This window comes from Hylaeus anthracinus, unplaced genomic scaffold, assembly GCF_026225885.1.
Source record: "Hylaeus anthracinus isolate JK02 unplaced genomic scaffold, UHH_iyHylAnth1.0_haploid 3, whole genome shotgun sequence".
NCBI classification, from domain to species: domain Eukaryota; kingdom Metazoa; phylum Arthropoda; class Insecta; order Hymenoptera; family Colletidae; genus Hylaeus; species Hylaeus anthracinus.
In genome coordinates this window covers 7,323,927-7,337,206 of record NW_026535284.1, presented here as the reverse complement: position 1 = coordinate 7,337,206, position 13,280 = coordinate 7,323,927, and the positions used below count along the sequence as shown (strand labels likewise).

The window sequence follows — 13,280 nt, the reverse complement described above, 5'->3', positions numbered from 1 at the left end:
GTTGTCAAGTACATACAAAAACACGCATGTATGCAATAAGTAGACTGCGGATTTTGGTGCATTTATAGGAAATTTGAATTTGCAAAAAGTATATTAGTATAGTTCGATGGTAAAGTCACTGGTATATATATATATAAATAATATAGATAACTGTTTGTCGAGTACATACAAAGACACGCATGTATACAATAAATAAACTGCGGATCTTGAATAGTTCCATTAAAACGTGCGTTTGAATTTTTTGTCGTGTCGGTGCCGGTACGTGTCGTTGCCGGAACGTGACGGTCCGGTGTCGTATAGTCTGAATCGACTTCAACACGTATAGTATTTATACAATTTTTTTCGCCGTTCCATATTTCTTAAACATTGTCCCGGTATTTTTAGACAAAGGACATACTACCAAAGTTTGACCAGAAAATCGTTAACGACAGCCTCGATTCAGCGTGACGTAACGTTATTCAAACCGAAAATGATGAAGCGAAACGAGTATCGATGCGTAAAACGCGCGTGCATACAGCTCGAGTGGAAGACACGTGCGTGGAGGTGATGTATGAGCTAGCATAGAAGACAGAAACAGAGGAGAAACTACCGCATGAGAGATAGAAAAAGCGACTGCAAGAGAAGATGAAGAAAGACGCGAAACAGCGAGAAGGCGAACGAGCGAACGAGAAAGAGAGACGCTAAGGACTACAGCCGTTTATTGGCAGAGGTGAACGACACTGCCTATTGCAAGGTGGATGCCTGTATTTCGCATAACCGCTCGTCGTTGGAACGTGCCACGAGTTTATGGGTCACTACATACTGTTTGTAAGTACCTTCACACGAAAATAGTGTGAGCGGTTCGAGTCTGAATTGGTCATGCATTCGGAAGCCGACGAAAGTTGAGCTTACAATTAATGAAGTTGGCACCCCCAAATGCAAATTTTGATCAAAATCAAATTACATTCGTTTGTCCACGTTTGTCCAACCACAATTTTCATTTCTCCGCCTTTCAGAAAAAAGTTACGGTAAAGTTACAATAATTATAGAGAACAGGTACATCTTCACCGATTTCGATGATTTTTGAATATGTTGTAGAAATCAACATTTTGAACAACTTTTTCCTATACATATAACCGTCGCTCGGCCTCAGTTTCCGAGATATTTGCACTCTTTGTTCAATTAAAAAACTTACAGGTCCTCAATCATAGATTGAACGACAGTGGTTGAAAAACCGGCTTACTAACATACAGGAAAGGCAAAACTATTTGATTATTAACGCAAAACTGATCTCATAGCTCAACATCCAATGTAATCACACGCAAAATGTATCCATACTCGCTCACTTCCGTTTGATTACATTTAATAGTGAAAAACGAAACCGGAATGGTTTTCAACCATAAAATAAATCAGTGTATCATATCTACCGTATATAGTCAAATATTCACGCAAGTTCATTTTTAATCCTTTGAAAGCAGTCCGTTCAGTAACGACGTCAGTCTAAATTAAATTTTTTCTTTATTTAAAAATCAACGAAATCGGTGAAGATGTACCTGTTCTCTACAATTACCAAAGTTACGCCACAAACAAGCCATTTGAAGTCAACACACCTATATAGACCTTATTTAGGGTTTCCTTAAAAAATGTGTCTTTGTCCAACAAGTATTTTCGTTTGTCCCCCCTCCAGAAGAAAGATACACTTCAATTAAGGAATCCTCGTTGTCAATCGTTTTGTCAATTTCGTAGCTAATTATTTATGTCTGCGCAGAACAGAAACACTACTGGTTTTGTCCAGATGTAAATAAATAACTACAAAACTGACAGACTGTATGCGCCTGAACGCATTGCTGCATTTTCTCCTTAATTGAAGTGTATCTTTTTTCTGAGGGGTGGAAAAACAAAAGTACTTGTTGGACAAACGAAAAACATTAGTGGACAAAATGTGGCGAGACACATTTTTTAAGAAAACCCTAAAAAAGGTCACAGCAAGTTTACTCGCTCACACCTACTCAACAGACGCCAATCATTAAATTGTGACGAATGTAACACCCGAATCACTATTAACCATATCATCCTTGACTGCCCCAAATACAACGAAATCAGGAGGAAGTTAAACATCCATAATAGTATCACTGAAGCCAACTATTCTTTCAAATACCAGGACACCTTAGTAGAATTCTGCGAGACTATTGAGTTCTTTAACAAAATGTAATAACTCTGTACTGTTTCTGTAAAAAAAAGAAAATAATAATAATAAAACACCAGAATGGAAAGCAAGAAATTTCAAACCAGACATTAGTAATCTGAGCAGACGTGATCAAGTAATCATCACTCCAACATTAATCGGCCACACCAGACTCACGCATACCTACTTGTTCTTAACAGAGAGTGCACCCAAATGTACAGTGTGCAACAAATTCCTCAGCATGAAACACATCCTATTTAACTGCCAGCATTTCAATAGAATTAGGAAAAACCTCAAGATCCAAAACAATATAAATGAAATAATGAACTCTCGGGACAATATCAAATACTTAATTATATTCCTACAAGAAACCAAAATCTATAACAAACTGTAAAATCACAGATAACATAAATTTGCACATGTAAATAAACACACTGTAGTCCCATCGAGCAGCACAATGTAAAATTATACATGATGTTAAATGTAAATGTATAAAGTCGCTCATGACCAGAGTTGTTAATGCGACTTAAAACTTTAATAATAAAAAAATAAAAAATAAAAAAAACACCAGAATCTACTAATTCAATTTTCATGAAATCAAACATTGCTTTTCTCATCTCGATTCGATCGTATTTATACCCGATATATTCTAACATTAATACGTTATAATTAAAAAAAGAACTTGGCACGGGACAAACATTTTATAATACTATACGTAATCCGTTTTATTTTCGAGTCACGATTGCAACAACGGAAATAATGGTTTCTGTTATAAATCAACAATTCGTTCCCGTGCGCGACGTCCAACTGCAAAAGATAATAAGCTCGTACAGGTTATGTAAGATTGATTCGAAGGACGAGCAGCAGGGGAACGGCCTGATCGACAAGAGCGGAATTAAAATTCGCAGCTAATCTTCTTTTGCAGTTAGCAACCGTTGTTCTATCGTCGTAAAAGATTTACGAATCGTCGAAACAGAATCCTTAGTGGGACCATAAAAATACGTGACGTTGACACGCACATGGTGCGACGGAAATTTGCAAACGATAAAAGTTAGAAATCCAGTTTTCGAACTGTACAGCGTCATTCAATTACTCATACGCGCGATTATATCATGTTTTGTTATGGAATTTTAAGTAGAGTTGTTTAAAAGAACTCGATTTTTATTCGATACGTTGCTGTCATCGACTCTGTTCGAAACTTATATTGCAGGAAAATCGGTCGAGCAACGTCAACTGACCTCTGCTTTGCTGCTCCTCATCGATTTTCAGAACGTACGTCAATACAAAGTACGCTGGACACATTCGTAGAATCGAAAGTTAATTCTTAAATTAATCGATGAATTCAAATGCTTGGCGCTTTCTATCGCCATTCCATTGTATATTTAAAAATATGAAACAAATTTTAGTATTCGAAGTAGTCCAGCTTAGCTTCGAAAATTTTGAGGTTAAGTTCCATAACTTCGCGTATCAATACATATATCGAGAATTGCAATGTACCATTCATGAAAACGATAATACGTCAACATAGTTTACACATTTCCTTTAGTATTAAGTAAATTATAATATAAATATATAATATAAATTGATAATAAATTTTCGATTATTTAACGAACTTAGAAAAATTGTTTCAAGGATGAAAATAAAATTACTTGCTAACTATACTCAACAGTATGTATTAGCAGGTTTTTTTACCACCAGGAGTACATTTAATGCGTACTATGATTACTTGATATTCAAATGACAGACGTGTTACCAATTATCTCACAACTTCAGTAAAGTTTACATTGTGGTTGACAAGAATAAGAATAAAGTATGAATTATCTTTGGAAAATACAATGATAATGTACCTTGTACATCCTTTGAGGAAACAAAGGGAACATTAGTGTTCGATACAGTTTACTTTTACTTGTCTTAATGTTGCTTGAGATGGACTTTGTATAAAAGTATACAAGATATTTGTGTACAACTATTCCAATAGTTCAAAGAGAATGGTTCAGATGAAGAATTAACAATGAACAAACTAAAGTGTTATGCTGCATATCGAAAAGCATGTTCACAGTCTATAATCAAATTATATTAATTTAAACACCTTAAAGTCATTGCAGTATACAAGTTGATGTTTCTGTACAACTATTCTGATAGTTCAAAGGGAATAGTTCAGATGAAGAATAAAGAATGAGCAAACTAAAGTGTTATGTTGCATATCGAAACGCATGTTCACAGTCTATAATGCAGGCAGATTATTGGGCATGCTATTGGATATGACACTGAGAATCTCAACTGTAAACGCGTTAGGAAACAAAAGAAGATTTAAAGAGTTTCAGGTACTTATACACACGCTTAGTGTTGTAAACATAGAATTTTTAAAGGAACTTGGTAGAATAATCGCAACTAACCTTTGAGCTGTGGCAACTGTTGAAGCTCAATGTCTTGAGAGTTACGATAGCGAGACGATCCCTCAGACTTCTTGGACTTCTTTTTCAGAGATCTCTTGGCGAAGGGATCTATCCGGTCCACAAAAGTCCCTGACGACATGTTGGTATTAACAGAGGCACTAAGAGAACTGGAGGGAGATGTACGTTCGTTCCTTGGCTGTGGTTTTCCAGCGTTGGACGCAATTAAAGAGGACTGCGTCCACCCCGAGGAGGCCGCATTCCGCGTCGACGAGGGACAACTCATTCACTCACAAAGGAACAAAAGCGACACTGCACCAAATTACGAAAACTGCACGTGGTGTGTCCGGGCACGATTAACCTACTGTTCAGATGTTCCTGAGAAAGAAAGGGATGAAAATTGATGATCGCGCGTGCATAGCACGAGGACTGTTCACCGCGTAACGGAACGCGCTGATCGTAGGTGGGTTGTCAACCGACGAGATCCATCGAGTTCCCAGTCGACTCGAAATTCCCGAAGAAAATTGCCGGCTCGTCTAATATCGTCCGCGAGAAAAGGGGCGCGATCGTTTGTTAGGCGTTGTCACACGCGAACGCACGCCCTATCGTCGTACGTTGAATCTCCCACCTACACCGTGTAACACAGAGAAGCGGCACGGTGTTCTCGTCGACCGTCTAACGTGGATTACGCGTTACCTGAAACTTCCAGGACCCGTGGGACTCTCGCTTCCGACGTTCCGTTCCTCGATCGCGAGTATTTCGATTCACGGGGCCCCGTATCACTGTGGAACCGCCGCGGTTGCAGGCTTTACCGTGTCGTGCCTGCCTGCGTGTCGGGTACCGAGAGCAGCGAGAGAAGAGAAGCACCGTTACGAAATAGTTGGTCGCTCGAACTCGGAAGCGGTACACGCACCCCGCGAAAATCTATCTTCCACAGGGGATGATCTTTCCTCCAGCGCACGCGGTAGCCGCACTTCGTTACGCGCAGCAAAAACGCACGCACTCACTTAAACGCCACGATGGGAGACGACACAGAGGCTCGAACAGCACTCGGCCGCCATCAGCTGCTCGGACCGACGAGCTTCTTTCATTTTTGCCGGAACGACCGACGGACCGTCAGGCCTTAAGCCACACCGATACGTCTTCCAGCATCGTATGTTTTATCACGCGCGCACACAGAGGCCACTACAATTTCGGCATCTACCGCACGTAAAATATCAATGAAAAAAGGAAAAAAAGCAGCTCCCTCGCACCGCCGCCCTCTTGACTTATTGAAAACCCGTCAAGAGGTGCCTTGTGTGCCTGAAAATAGTAATGTGCGCTCGGCAATCGTCGCCCGAAGATTGGCGATCCGACACGAACGCGCACGAATCGCCTAGATCGCGCCACTTCGCGAATCTTTATCGTTCGTCATTCCTCCGTTCGCAGTTTGGCGAAACTCTACGATTACCTGAAGTTCGACGAAATTGGTTGTCTTGTTTCCTCCCTTGAACGTTTTCCAAAGAAAGAAACGAGACGAACGATATCGTCGACTTCGGGTAATGGTGGTCTAGGGTTTTTACTCGACTCTGCTACGTTGCTTTCTCCACTAGGAATCACTAGGAATGCTCCAATCGCGATGTTGATATCCTTCGAAACTATTGGTTCGAAATCATCCGATATTTATGTTTGTTATAAATATTACTGGACCGTAAGGAGAGGAGTGGAAGGTTGTTTACTCTGATAGAGTTGCAATTTATCGTTTCAAATGGTCTAGGGTTTTTACTCGACTCAGCTACGTTGCTTTTTCCACTAGGAATGCTCCAATCACGATGTCGATATCCTTCGAAACTATTGGTTCGAAATCATCCGATAATTATCTTTGTAATTAATATTACTGAACCGTAAGGAGAGGAGAGGGAGGTTGTTCACTCTGATAGAGTTGCAATTTATCATTTCAATCGAGTATGAATCTAATCTAGTTTTGCTCAAGTCAGTTGCAAACCTCGATCTATGCATTTTTATATTATACAAGGTGTCCCAAAAATGTTGTAACACCTTGAAAGGGTTTGGGAGATGATTTGAAACAACTTTTTCCTTAGCGAAAATGTTGTCCGAGGCTTCGTTGAGGAGATATTAACGGAAAACATTGACCAATCGAGCGCTAGGCGGCCGCGCTCCCCGACCAATCAGAGCGCGCGTATGCCAATGGAGCGCTAGCGGTCGTAAGCTATTCGTTAGGCGGTCGCGCTCCACCAGCATCCTCCCACTCTGATTGGTCAGTGTTTTCCGTTAATATCTCCTCAACGAAGCCTCGGACAACATTTTCGCTAAGGAAAAAGTTGTTTCAAATCACCTCCCGAACCACCTCTTTCAATGTGTTACAATATCTTTGGAACACCCTGTATACCTGCACTATACCAACTATAACCCGCGACAACATTCGTGCACTTTCGTATATCCGTTACCCGATTGTGTACGTCCCATTATGTCGAAAAAAATTACGTGAATGATTAAAATATCCAACGGAATAAAAAACAGTTAAATATTTGAACAAAAATAGTTTAAATATAAATGAGTTGCGTACTTTACGTCTGTAGAACGGTGATCCATTCTGTACATCTTTAGCCATGCAGAGAAATTGGAGAGAGAGAAGATGACACGCGATCAGATCAAGATTTGTAAATATTTATGACGATGATCGGTCGCAGGCAGTACGAAAAGTGCATAGTCTCCTTCTGAGTAATTTATGAAGAATTACGTGCGAAAATGGCGATCTGTGTTTCGAAGAAATGTTCGCATCGAATGACAGGAATTTTACGAGTATAGTGTTTCGTGGTACTCGGAAGAAAATGAAATCCTAATGCGAGAGAAATTTAATTAGGAGCTTCTGTTTCGACCAGTGCGCGAATGTAGAGTGTGAAATGTTTTTCGTTTATATTTTTTACAAGGAATACACGTAAAGGGTTATCGTGATAATTAATTCGGCTGTTTTCTCATTTACTAAGTACGTACTTGTTTAACGTAATTAATGTGAAATTTTGTGATTAACTAATAATGTTTTAAACGATATTGCAGATACAATGGAACCTGAAAATTCTGTCATCCTGGAATCATGTGGAGAGGATTCGATTTTGATCCAATCTGTGAAAAACATAGTTACAGAGAATACAAGTGTGGAATTAGAAAGCGAGGAAGAATTTTTTGTAATCGCAGATGTTCAAAATAAAGATGAAACTGTAATAGAAGCTTCTAATGAAAAGTCAATTTTAACTCAGTCTGAAGAACGATTTTCATGGTCCAATCTATGTAGAGTATGTGCTAATATCAATCATCATTTAATCCCAATATTTGAAGGAGAAGGTTTGCAACATGACTTATGCAGTAAAATACACAAGTATTTGCCTATACATGTATGTATTTCTATAGTTTTCGACATAAACCACATTTGTGTGTAAAAATATTAGATGTGCTAAAAAATCTTTTGTTACAGGTATCTGAAACAGATACACTTCCGCTACAATTATGTTATCATTGTGCTGCAACATTATTAGCATGGCATGAGCTTTTAGAAGGATGCCTAAATGCAGAAAGACGGTTGTTAGAAATACAAAATGCCTTACAAGAAAAACAGGTACATATGAAATGAAACTGTATACTTTATTACTACTAATAAAAAAAAATAATTGAGAGTCAAATTAATGTTAATTTTCCAGAGTTCAGAAGGGTTAGAAGTTTCCATGCAAGATACCTCGGTGTACAATGTAGCAGAATCTCTTGTAAGTGTGGACAATTTAAAGCAATAATATTTTCTATAGAATCATTAAAATTTTCATTAAAAATAATATTTAAAATTTTAAAGTAATTTTTGTATATCTTTAGTAGTTTTCTCAATTGTAGCCTCAACAACAAGAAACCATAAAGGGCGAAGATTGTGGGGAGTCGACTGTTAACAATTCAGACAGGTAACAACTTCTTTTATTTAAAGAAAATATAGAAATCGATAATACATTGGATCTATATAGTACATACAATTGAACGTGCAGATTATATGCCCTCTGTAAACAAGTTTAAACATAGTAATTACCAGTATAAAAATCTTTCACGCGTAAAAGTACAATAATCGTTAAATTTTTTATTTGTATACATCTAATTACGTAAAAGTATAACTAATATATGCAATGGACAACCAGTTATCCTTAAAGAAAACTTTACATATCGACTATTCCCGTTTGGAATATGGAACAAGGATTGCTGTGAATTCTTTTAATCGAAGCATTTACACATAGTTGTACAAAAAAAAAAGACTGTTCCAAGCAGTCCATACAGACATACAGAGAAAATGAAAATCTATACATATGTGACTATAAGATAACTATCAAGAAAGATAATCATTCCCAAGTGCCATTGATAATTGGGTTGAACAAGAACAAAACTTCTGCATCATTACACCATATCTGCAAATCTGGAGTCAAGCTCTGACTGTTTTGCAGGTCCAGTAGTATGCGGACACCATTTAAGGTGTTCCTAGATGCCCAGAATATATTTCGGCAGCCAAAGAGAATAAAATACCAGCTACAAGAAAGAAAGCCTACGGTTAGCGGAGATTATGATTCGGTATGGATCTCTGTCATGAACTCGACGCTCGAGCAACCTGTCGTAATTCCTGAGCTACTAAATAATGATGTCGATGTAAAAGAAGAGGTTTCCCAGCCATATAAGTCACATAATTTAGAAAAATTGAAACTGGACAGCGAAACATGCAAGTCAGGGGATCCTTCGAATACAGAAAACAGAGACAAAAAAATAAAGGGAAAATGTAAACCTTGTGACAGGAACAACTCTAAAGATTCTTGTGAGTATGCAAAGCACAAGTGTACCGTCGACGTTCAGGAGACTTATCAATGCATCGAATGCGGAAAATGTTTTAAGCTGAAAGATTCGTATTTGCGACACACGAGGATCCACAAAGACGAAAGGCCATTTACTTGTCACGTGTGTGGAAAACAATTTCGCGATTCCGGTGGTCTTTCTCGACACTTGAAAGACGTACACGCGAAACTTAAAAATTTCACTTGCGACATCTGCGGTAAGTCTTTCGCGTCGAAAGCCACGAGAGAAGATCATCGCAGAACGCACACAGGAGAAAGACCTTACATATGCGACTCGTGTGGGAAAACGTTCAAATCGAAAGCTTCCTTATACATTCACAGTAAACTACACACGGATGAGTTTCCCCATCCGTGTTCATATTGCAACAAAAAGTTTCGTAGAAGGCAGGAGATGCTAGCCCATATTACCACTCACACAGGAGAGAAGAATTATGGTTGCGACGTGTGCTTGAAAAGGTTCAGAGTGAAATCGGAACTAGTTAGGCATAAGCTAATTCACTCCGAGAGTAAACCATTTATTTGCGTGAAATGTGGTCTCGCCTTTCGACAAAAACGTTACTTGAACAATCACATTAAAAGCAGACACGTTGAAACTTTACGAGCATGCTAATATGCGTCTTATAATTTCCTTCTACACAGTTCACCGATTATTCGAATAGACCGAAAACATTCAAATCTGGTACATTTATTATTTTTCCAGGTTTGGTCAACCTCAGAAGAGATCCTTCGCGGCATACTGTTCGTGGCATGCGACAACGATGTGTGCGAATAATATTATTGAAACTAACAAATGTACAGTTCCTAAAAAATTCGATGAAACTAACACAGAAGAAAGCATAAAAAGGAAAAGTAACGACTACACCCTGAACATTTCTAACAATTCCAATTGGACAGATTTTAGCACAGATACAATATCATGTCCTAAAGATTGCTCGAACGAGACGGTATCATTACCAAAAGAACAATACGTGTGCGAAAGGTGTCAGCGTTGCTTTAAGAGAGAATGCCACCTAGCGCGGCACACGTCCAAATGTAAAAGTGAAACAAGAACCAGCGTCGAGACAAAAAATACGAATTCAACCGATGAAAGTATATCCAAACAATCGTATGAGAAAGAGAAAAATTGGAAATTATACCAGAAGCGTAAAAGGAACCGACACGAAACGCATCCCTGCGTGTACTGCGATTACACGTCCAAAAAGAAGAAGTTACTCGAAGTACACTTAATGGAATCGCATTCAGAATTCCTAGAGAAGAAAGACAAGAAGCTGAGATGCGTCGATCGAGAGCTGGTGATGCGTGCCAAGACAGAGATCGATGGAAAAGTCTATTATCATTGCAACCAGTGCGGTAAAAACTTATTTTCACCGTACACATTCTTCTGGCATGTACGAATACACACCGGAGAACGGCCTTACACTTGTCACCTGTGTGGCAAACAGTTTCGGGTGAACCAGGGCCTAGCGAGGCACTTACGCGATACTCACGCCGGCATAAAGAATTTCCCCTGCGACATTTGCGGTCGAATGTTCACCACGAAGCGCAACGCGGAGGATCACCGACGTATACACACGGGCGAGCGACCATACGTTTGCAACGTTTGCGGGAAGTCCTTTAAGCAGAAAGCTTCTCTGTTCGTGCACAATCGCACCCACTCGGATGTATTCCCTTTCAAGTGTAACTATTGCGAGCAGAGCTTCCGCACGAGACCCTCGCTCGCCGTCCATATAACTAAGCACACGGGCGAGAAGCCGCACGCGTGCGACATATGCGGCCGTTGCTTCCGCATCAAATACGAGCTGAAGCGGCATCGATTGATACACTTCGACGAGAAACCGTGGCAATGCACCGAATGCGATCTCTCGTTTCGTCAAAAGCGCTATCTAATCAACCATAAGAGACTCAATCATGAAACAAATTCATTCACGGTTACCGTGAAATAAAGGAGAAAACTTTCTGTATTTCACTCTCTTTTCAATGTTAATTTCGAGGTAGAATTGAAAGAAAATGTAGGACCTGCTCTGGAGAATTGTATGATATGTATCTAAAGAACAAATTTTCCTGGCTGAATAATAACTGTAACCTCCTAGATCTGAGATCTAATTAAACAGAAGGCATCTCTGCACGTTCACTTTCCCCACGAATGTTAAAAGGAACCAAGAGTTAGATAAGCACATTGTTGTTCGTACCAACCAGAAACTACTGTAGGAACGTCTGTGGCTGTATCAGTCGTGGTAACCGTGTCCATAATCGCGAAAGGTCGCTTCGCGACGCGAGACTCGCCCAAGGACGTTGTCTGAAGAGCCACAGCAAGAATTCGCTTCGCGTTCGATGGCATGATATCGGAATATGTTTGTTTTTACAGGTGGAAGGACGAGGCCGATGGCGTCGCGCGATTAGCGACAGAACACGAAAGTACAAACGGCGAGGAGGTAGAGTACGTCCAATGCACTCAATGCGATATCGTCTTCGTGAACATGAAGTATTTTATAGATCACATGAACGCCGAACACGAGGCTGGTATGCATTACTGTCAGTACTGTAAGCTAGTGTACCACGGTCGAGATAAAGACTTCGAGGAGCACATGTTGATGCATTACGACGGCTACGATAAACTGAAAGATGTCAGTAAGGATGAAGCGTTAGAATGTGCGAACAATACAAGAAACGAGGATGCACGCAGTGAAGAAGGTCCTACACTAAACGAATCAAAGGAATCCCTATGTTATACTTGTAACTTGTGCGAGAAGAGCTTCACTAAAAAATCTGAATTGAAGAAACATATAAACAGACATTCCGACGTGAACCAGATCCAACATCCAGACGAGACGGAGTTGGTGAACAAAGCGCGGCAGTTGATTAATCATCGAGTCTCGTATAAGTGCGACACCTGCAAGAAGGTAATATTCACGAAACGAGGCTTCTTGCGCCACATTCGTGTGCATTTTGATAAACGACCTTGCAAGTGTGATTTATGCGGGAAGTCTTATCGAATCGAACAAGATCTCGCTAGACACATCAGGGACGTTCACGAGGGACTGAAGAAGTACGCCTGCGATATCTGTGGTCGCGCGTTCGCGAACAAAGGAGCAAAAGATGATCATCGCAGGATTCACACAGGAGAGCGTCCGTATGCATGTGAACATTGTCCTAAAGTGTTTCGTACTTTAAATTCCATTTATATTCATAATCGCGTGCACACAGATTATAAGCCTCACCAGTGCTCGTACTGTGGCAAACACTTTCGAAATAGACAGAGACTAACTCATCACGAGACCACGCATACAGGTATTAAAGCTTTCGCTTGCGAGATTTGCGGTAAAACGTTCTCGGTTAAAGGAGAAGTTGTACGACACCGTGCGATACACAACGAACAAAAACCCTTCGACTGCAAGTGCGGCATGAAGTTTGGCCAGAAAAGATACCTGAGGAATCACATAAAACAGCATCATAAAGAGGCATCTTCTTGGCTGCTGGAGGAGCTACTAGGAAGTAATAACTGAAGCGCGGGTCGTTGAGGATAGCTTCATGATTCAAGAATTTCTTTTTTACGATTATTGTATGTATAGGATAAAATGTACAGTCAAATACGTGTATTCTATTTGTTTGATGCGACTTTTATATTGAAAGGACCGAACCTAAATATTATATATCTAAAATCGATTAAATCACATCGTAGCGATGTATCATTTTAAATACAACCAGACCTTGTTATTACTTGCAAAAATTGATATTTATTTTGAATTCGTTTAAAGAATAAAACTATGTTACAAGGGATATATCGATTAATACGATCTCTTCTATGTGAAAAAATCATCAGGGTCGACTCTAGATCAGTGGTCCACGAACTAA

The 13,280-nt window shown here is 39.7% G+C and overlaps 2 protein-coding genes and 1 long non-coding RNA gene across 6 annotated transcripts in view; 2 read left to right on the top strand and 1 right to left on the bottom strand.

Moving 5' to 3' along the window:
* LOC128894166 (uncharacterized) overlaps positions 1 to 3,686 on the top strand; it is a 6,670-nt gene extending 2,984 nt beyond the window's left edge. Inside the window, exon 3 of the long non-coding RNA XR_008461470.1 lies at positions 385 to 3,686. This is a non-coding gene — a long non-coding RNA (uncharacterized LOC128894166). The remainder of the gene's footprint in view (positions 1 to 384) is intronic.
* The window catches only part of LOC128894156 (serine/threonine-protein phosphatase 2A 56 kDa regulatory subunit epsilon isoform), a 31,179-nt gene extending 25,295 nt beyond the window's left edge, over positions 1 to 5,884 (bottom strand). The window contains exons 1-2 of one of the 2 annotated variants that reach the window (XM_054155659.1): positions 5,254 to 5,884; positions 4,561 to 4,935 (exon numbers count right to left, since the gene is read on the bottom strand). In XM_054155659.1, coding sequence (XP_054011634.1) covers positions 4,561 to 4,843 — 283 coding nt within the window. In that variant the 5' untranslated portion in view covers positions 4,844 to 4,935; positions 5,254 to 5,884. Of the gene's footprint in view, positions 1 to 4,560 lie in introns of both variants that reach the window. The other variant, XM_054155658.1, reaches the window with a different exon arrangement.
* A 1,047-nt stretch (positions 5,885 to 6,931) lies between these two features.
* LOC128893853 (zinc finger protein ZFP2-like) lies at positions 6,932 to 13,174 on the top strand. 3 transcript variants are annotated; one of them, XM_054155125.1, is made up of 6 exons: positions 6,932 to 7,543; positions 7,615 to 7,949; positions 8,030 to 8,170; positions 8,253 to 8,315; positions 8,437 to 8,501; positions 10,129 to 11,749. In XM_054155125.1, the coding sequence occupies exons 2-6, from the start codon at positions 7,620 to 7,622 to the stop codon at positions 11,369 to 11,371; spliced, it is 1,842 nt and encodes a 613-aa protein (XP_054011100.1). In that variant the 5' UTR covers positions 6,932 to 7,543; positions 7,615 to 7,619; the 3' UTR covers positions 11,372 to 11,749. The 3 variants fall into 3 exon arrangements, with proteins under 3 accessions (XP_054011100.1, XP_054011103.1, XP_054011101.1); XM_054155128.1 differs by lacking the exon at positions 10,129 to 11,749 and adding an exon at positions 9,030 to 10,122; XM_054155126.1 differs by lacking the exon at positions 10,129 to 11,749 and adding an exon at positions 11,794 to 13,174 and having other exon boundaries at positions 6,953 to 7,543.
* The last annotated feature ends 106 nt before the right edge of the window (positions 13,175 to 13,280 follow it).

Coding starts and splice junctions, on each gene's coding strand:
- LOC128893853 (XM_054155125.1), top strand. CDS start 7,620: ATGGAACCTGAAAATTCTGTCATCCTGGAATCATGTGGAGAGGATTCG. Junction 7,950..8,029: donor ACAAGTATTTGCCTATACAT/GTATGTATTTCT, acceptor CTTTTGTTACAG/GTATCTGAAACAGATACACT. Junction 8,171..8,252: donor ATGCCTTACAAGAAAAACAG/GTACATATGAAA, acceptor TTAATTTTCCAG/AGTTCAGAAGGGTTAGAAGT.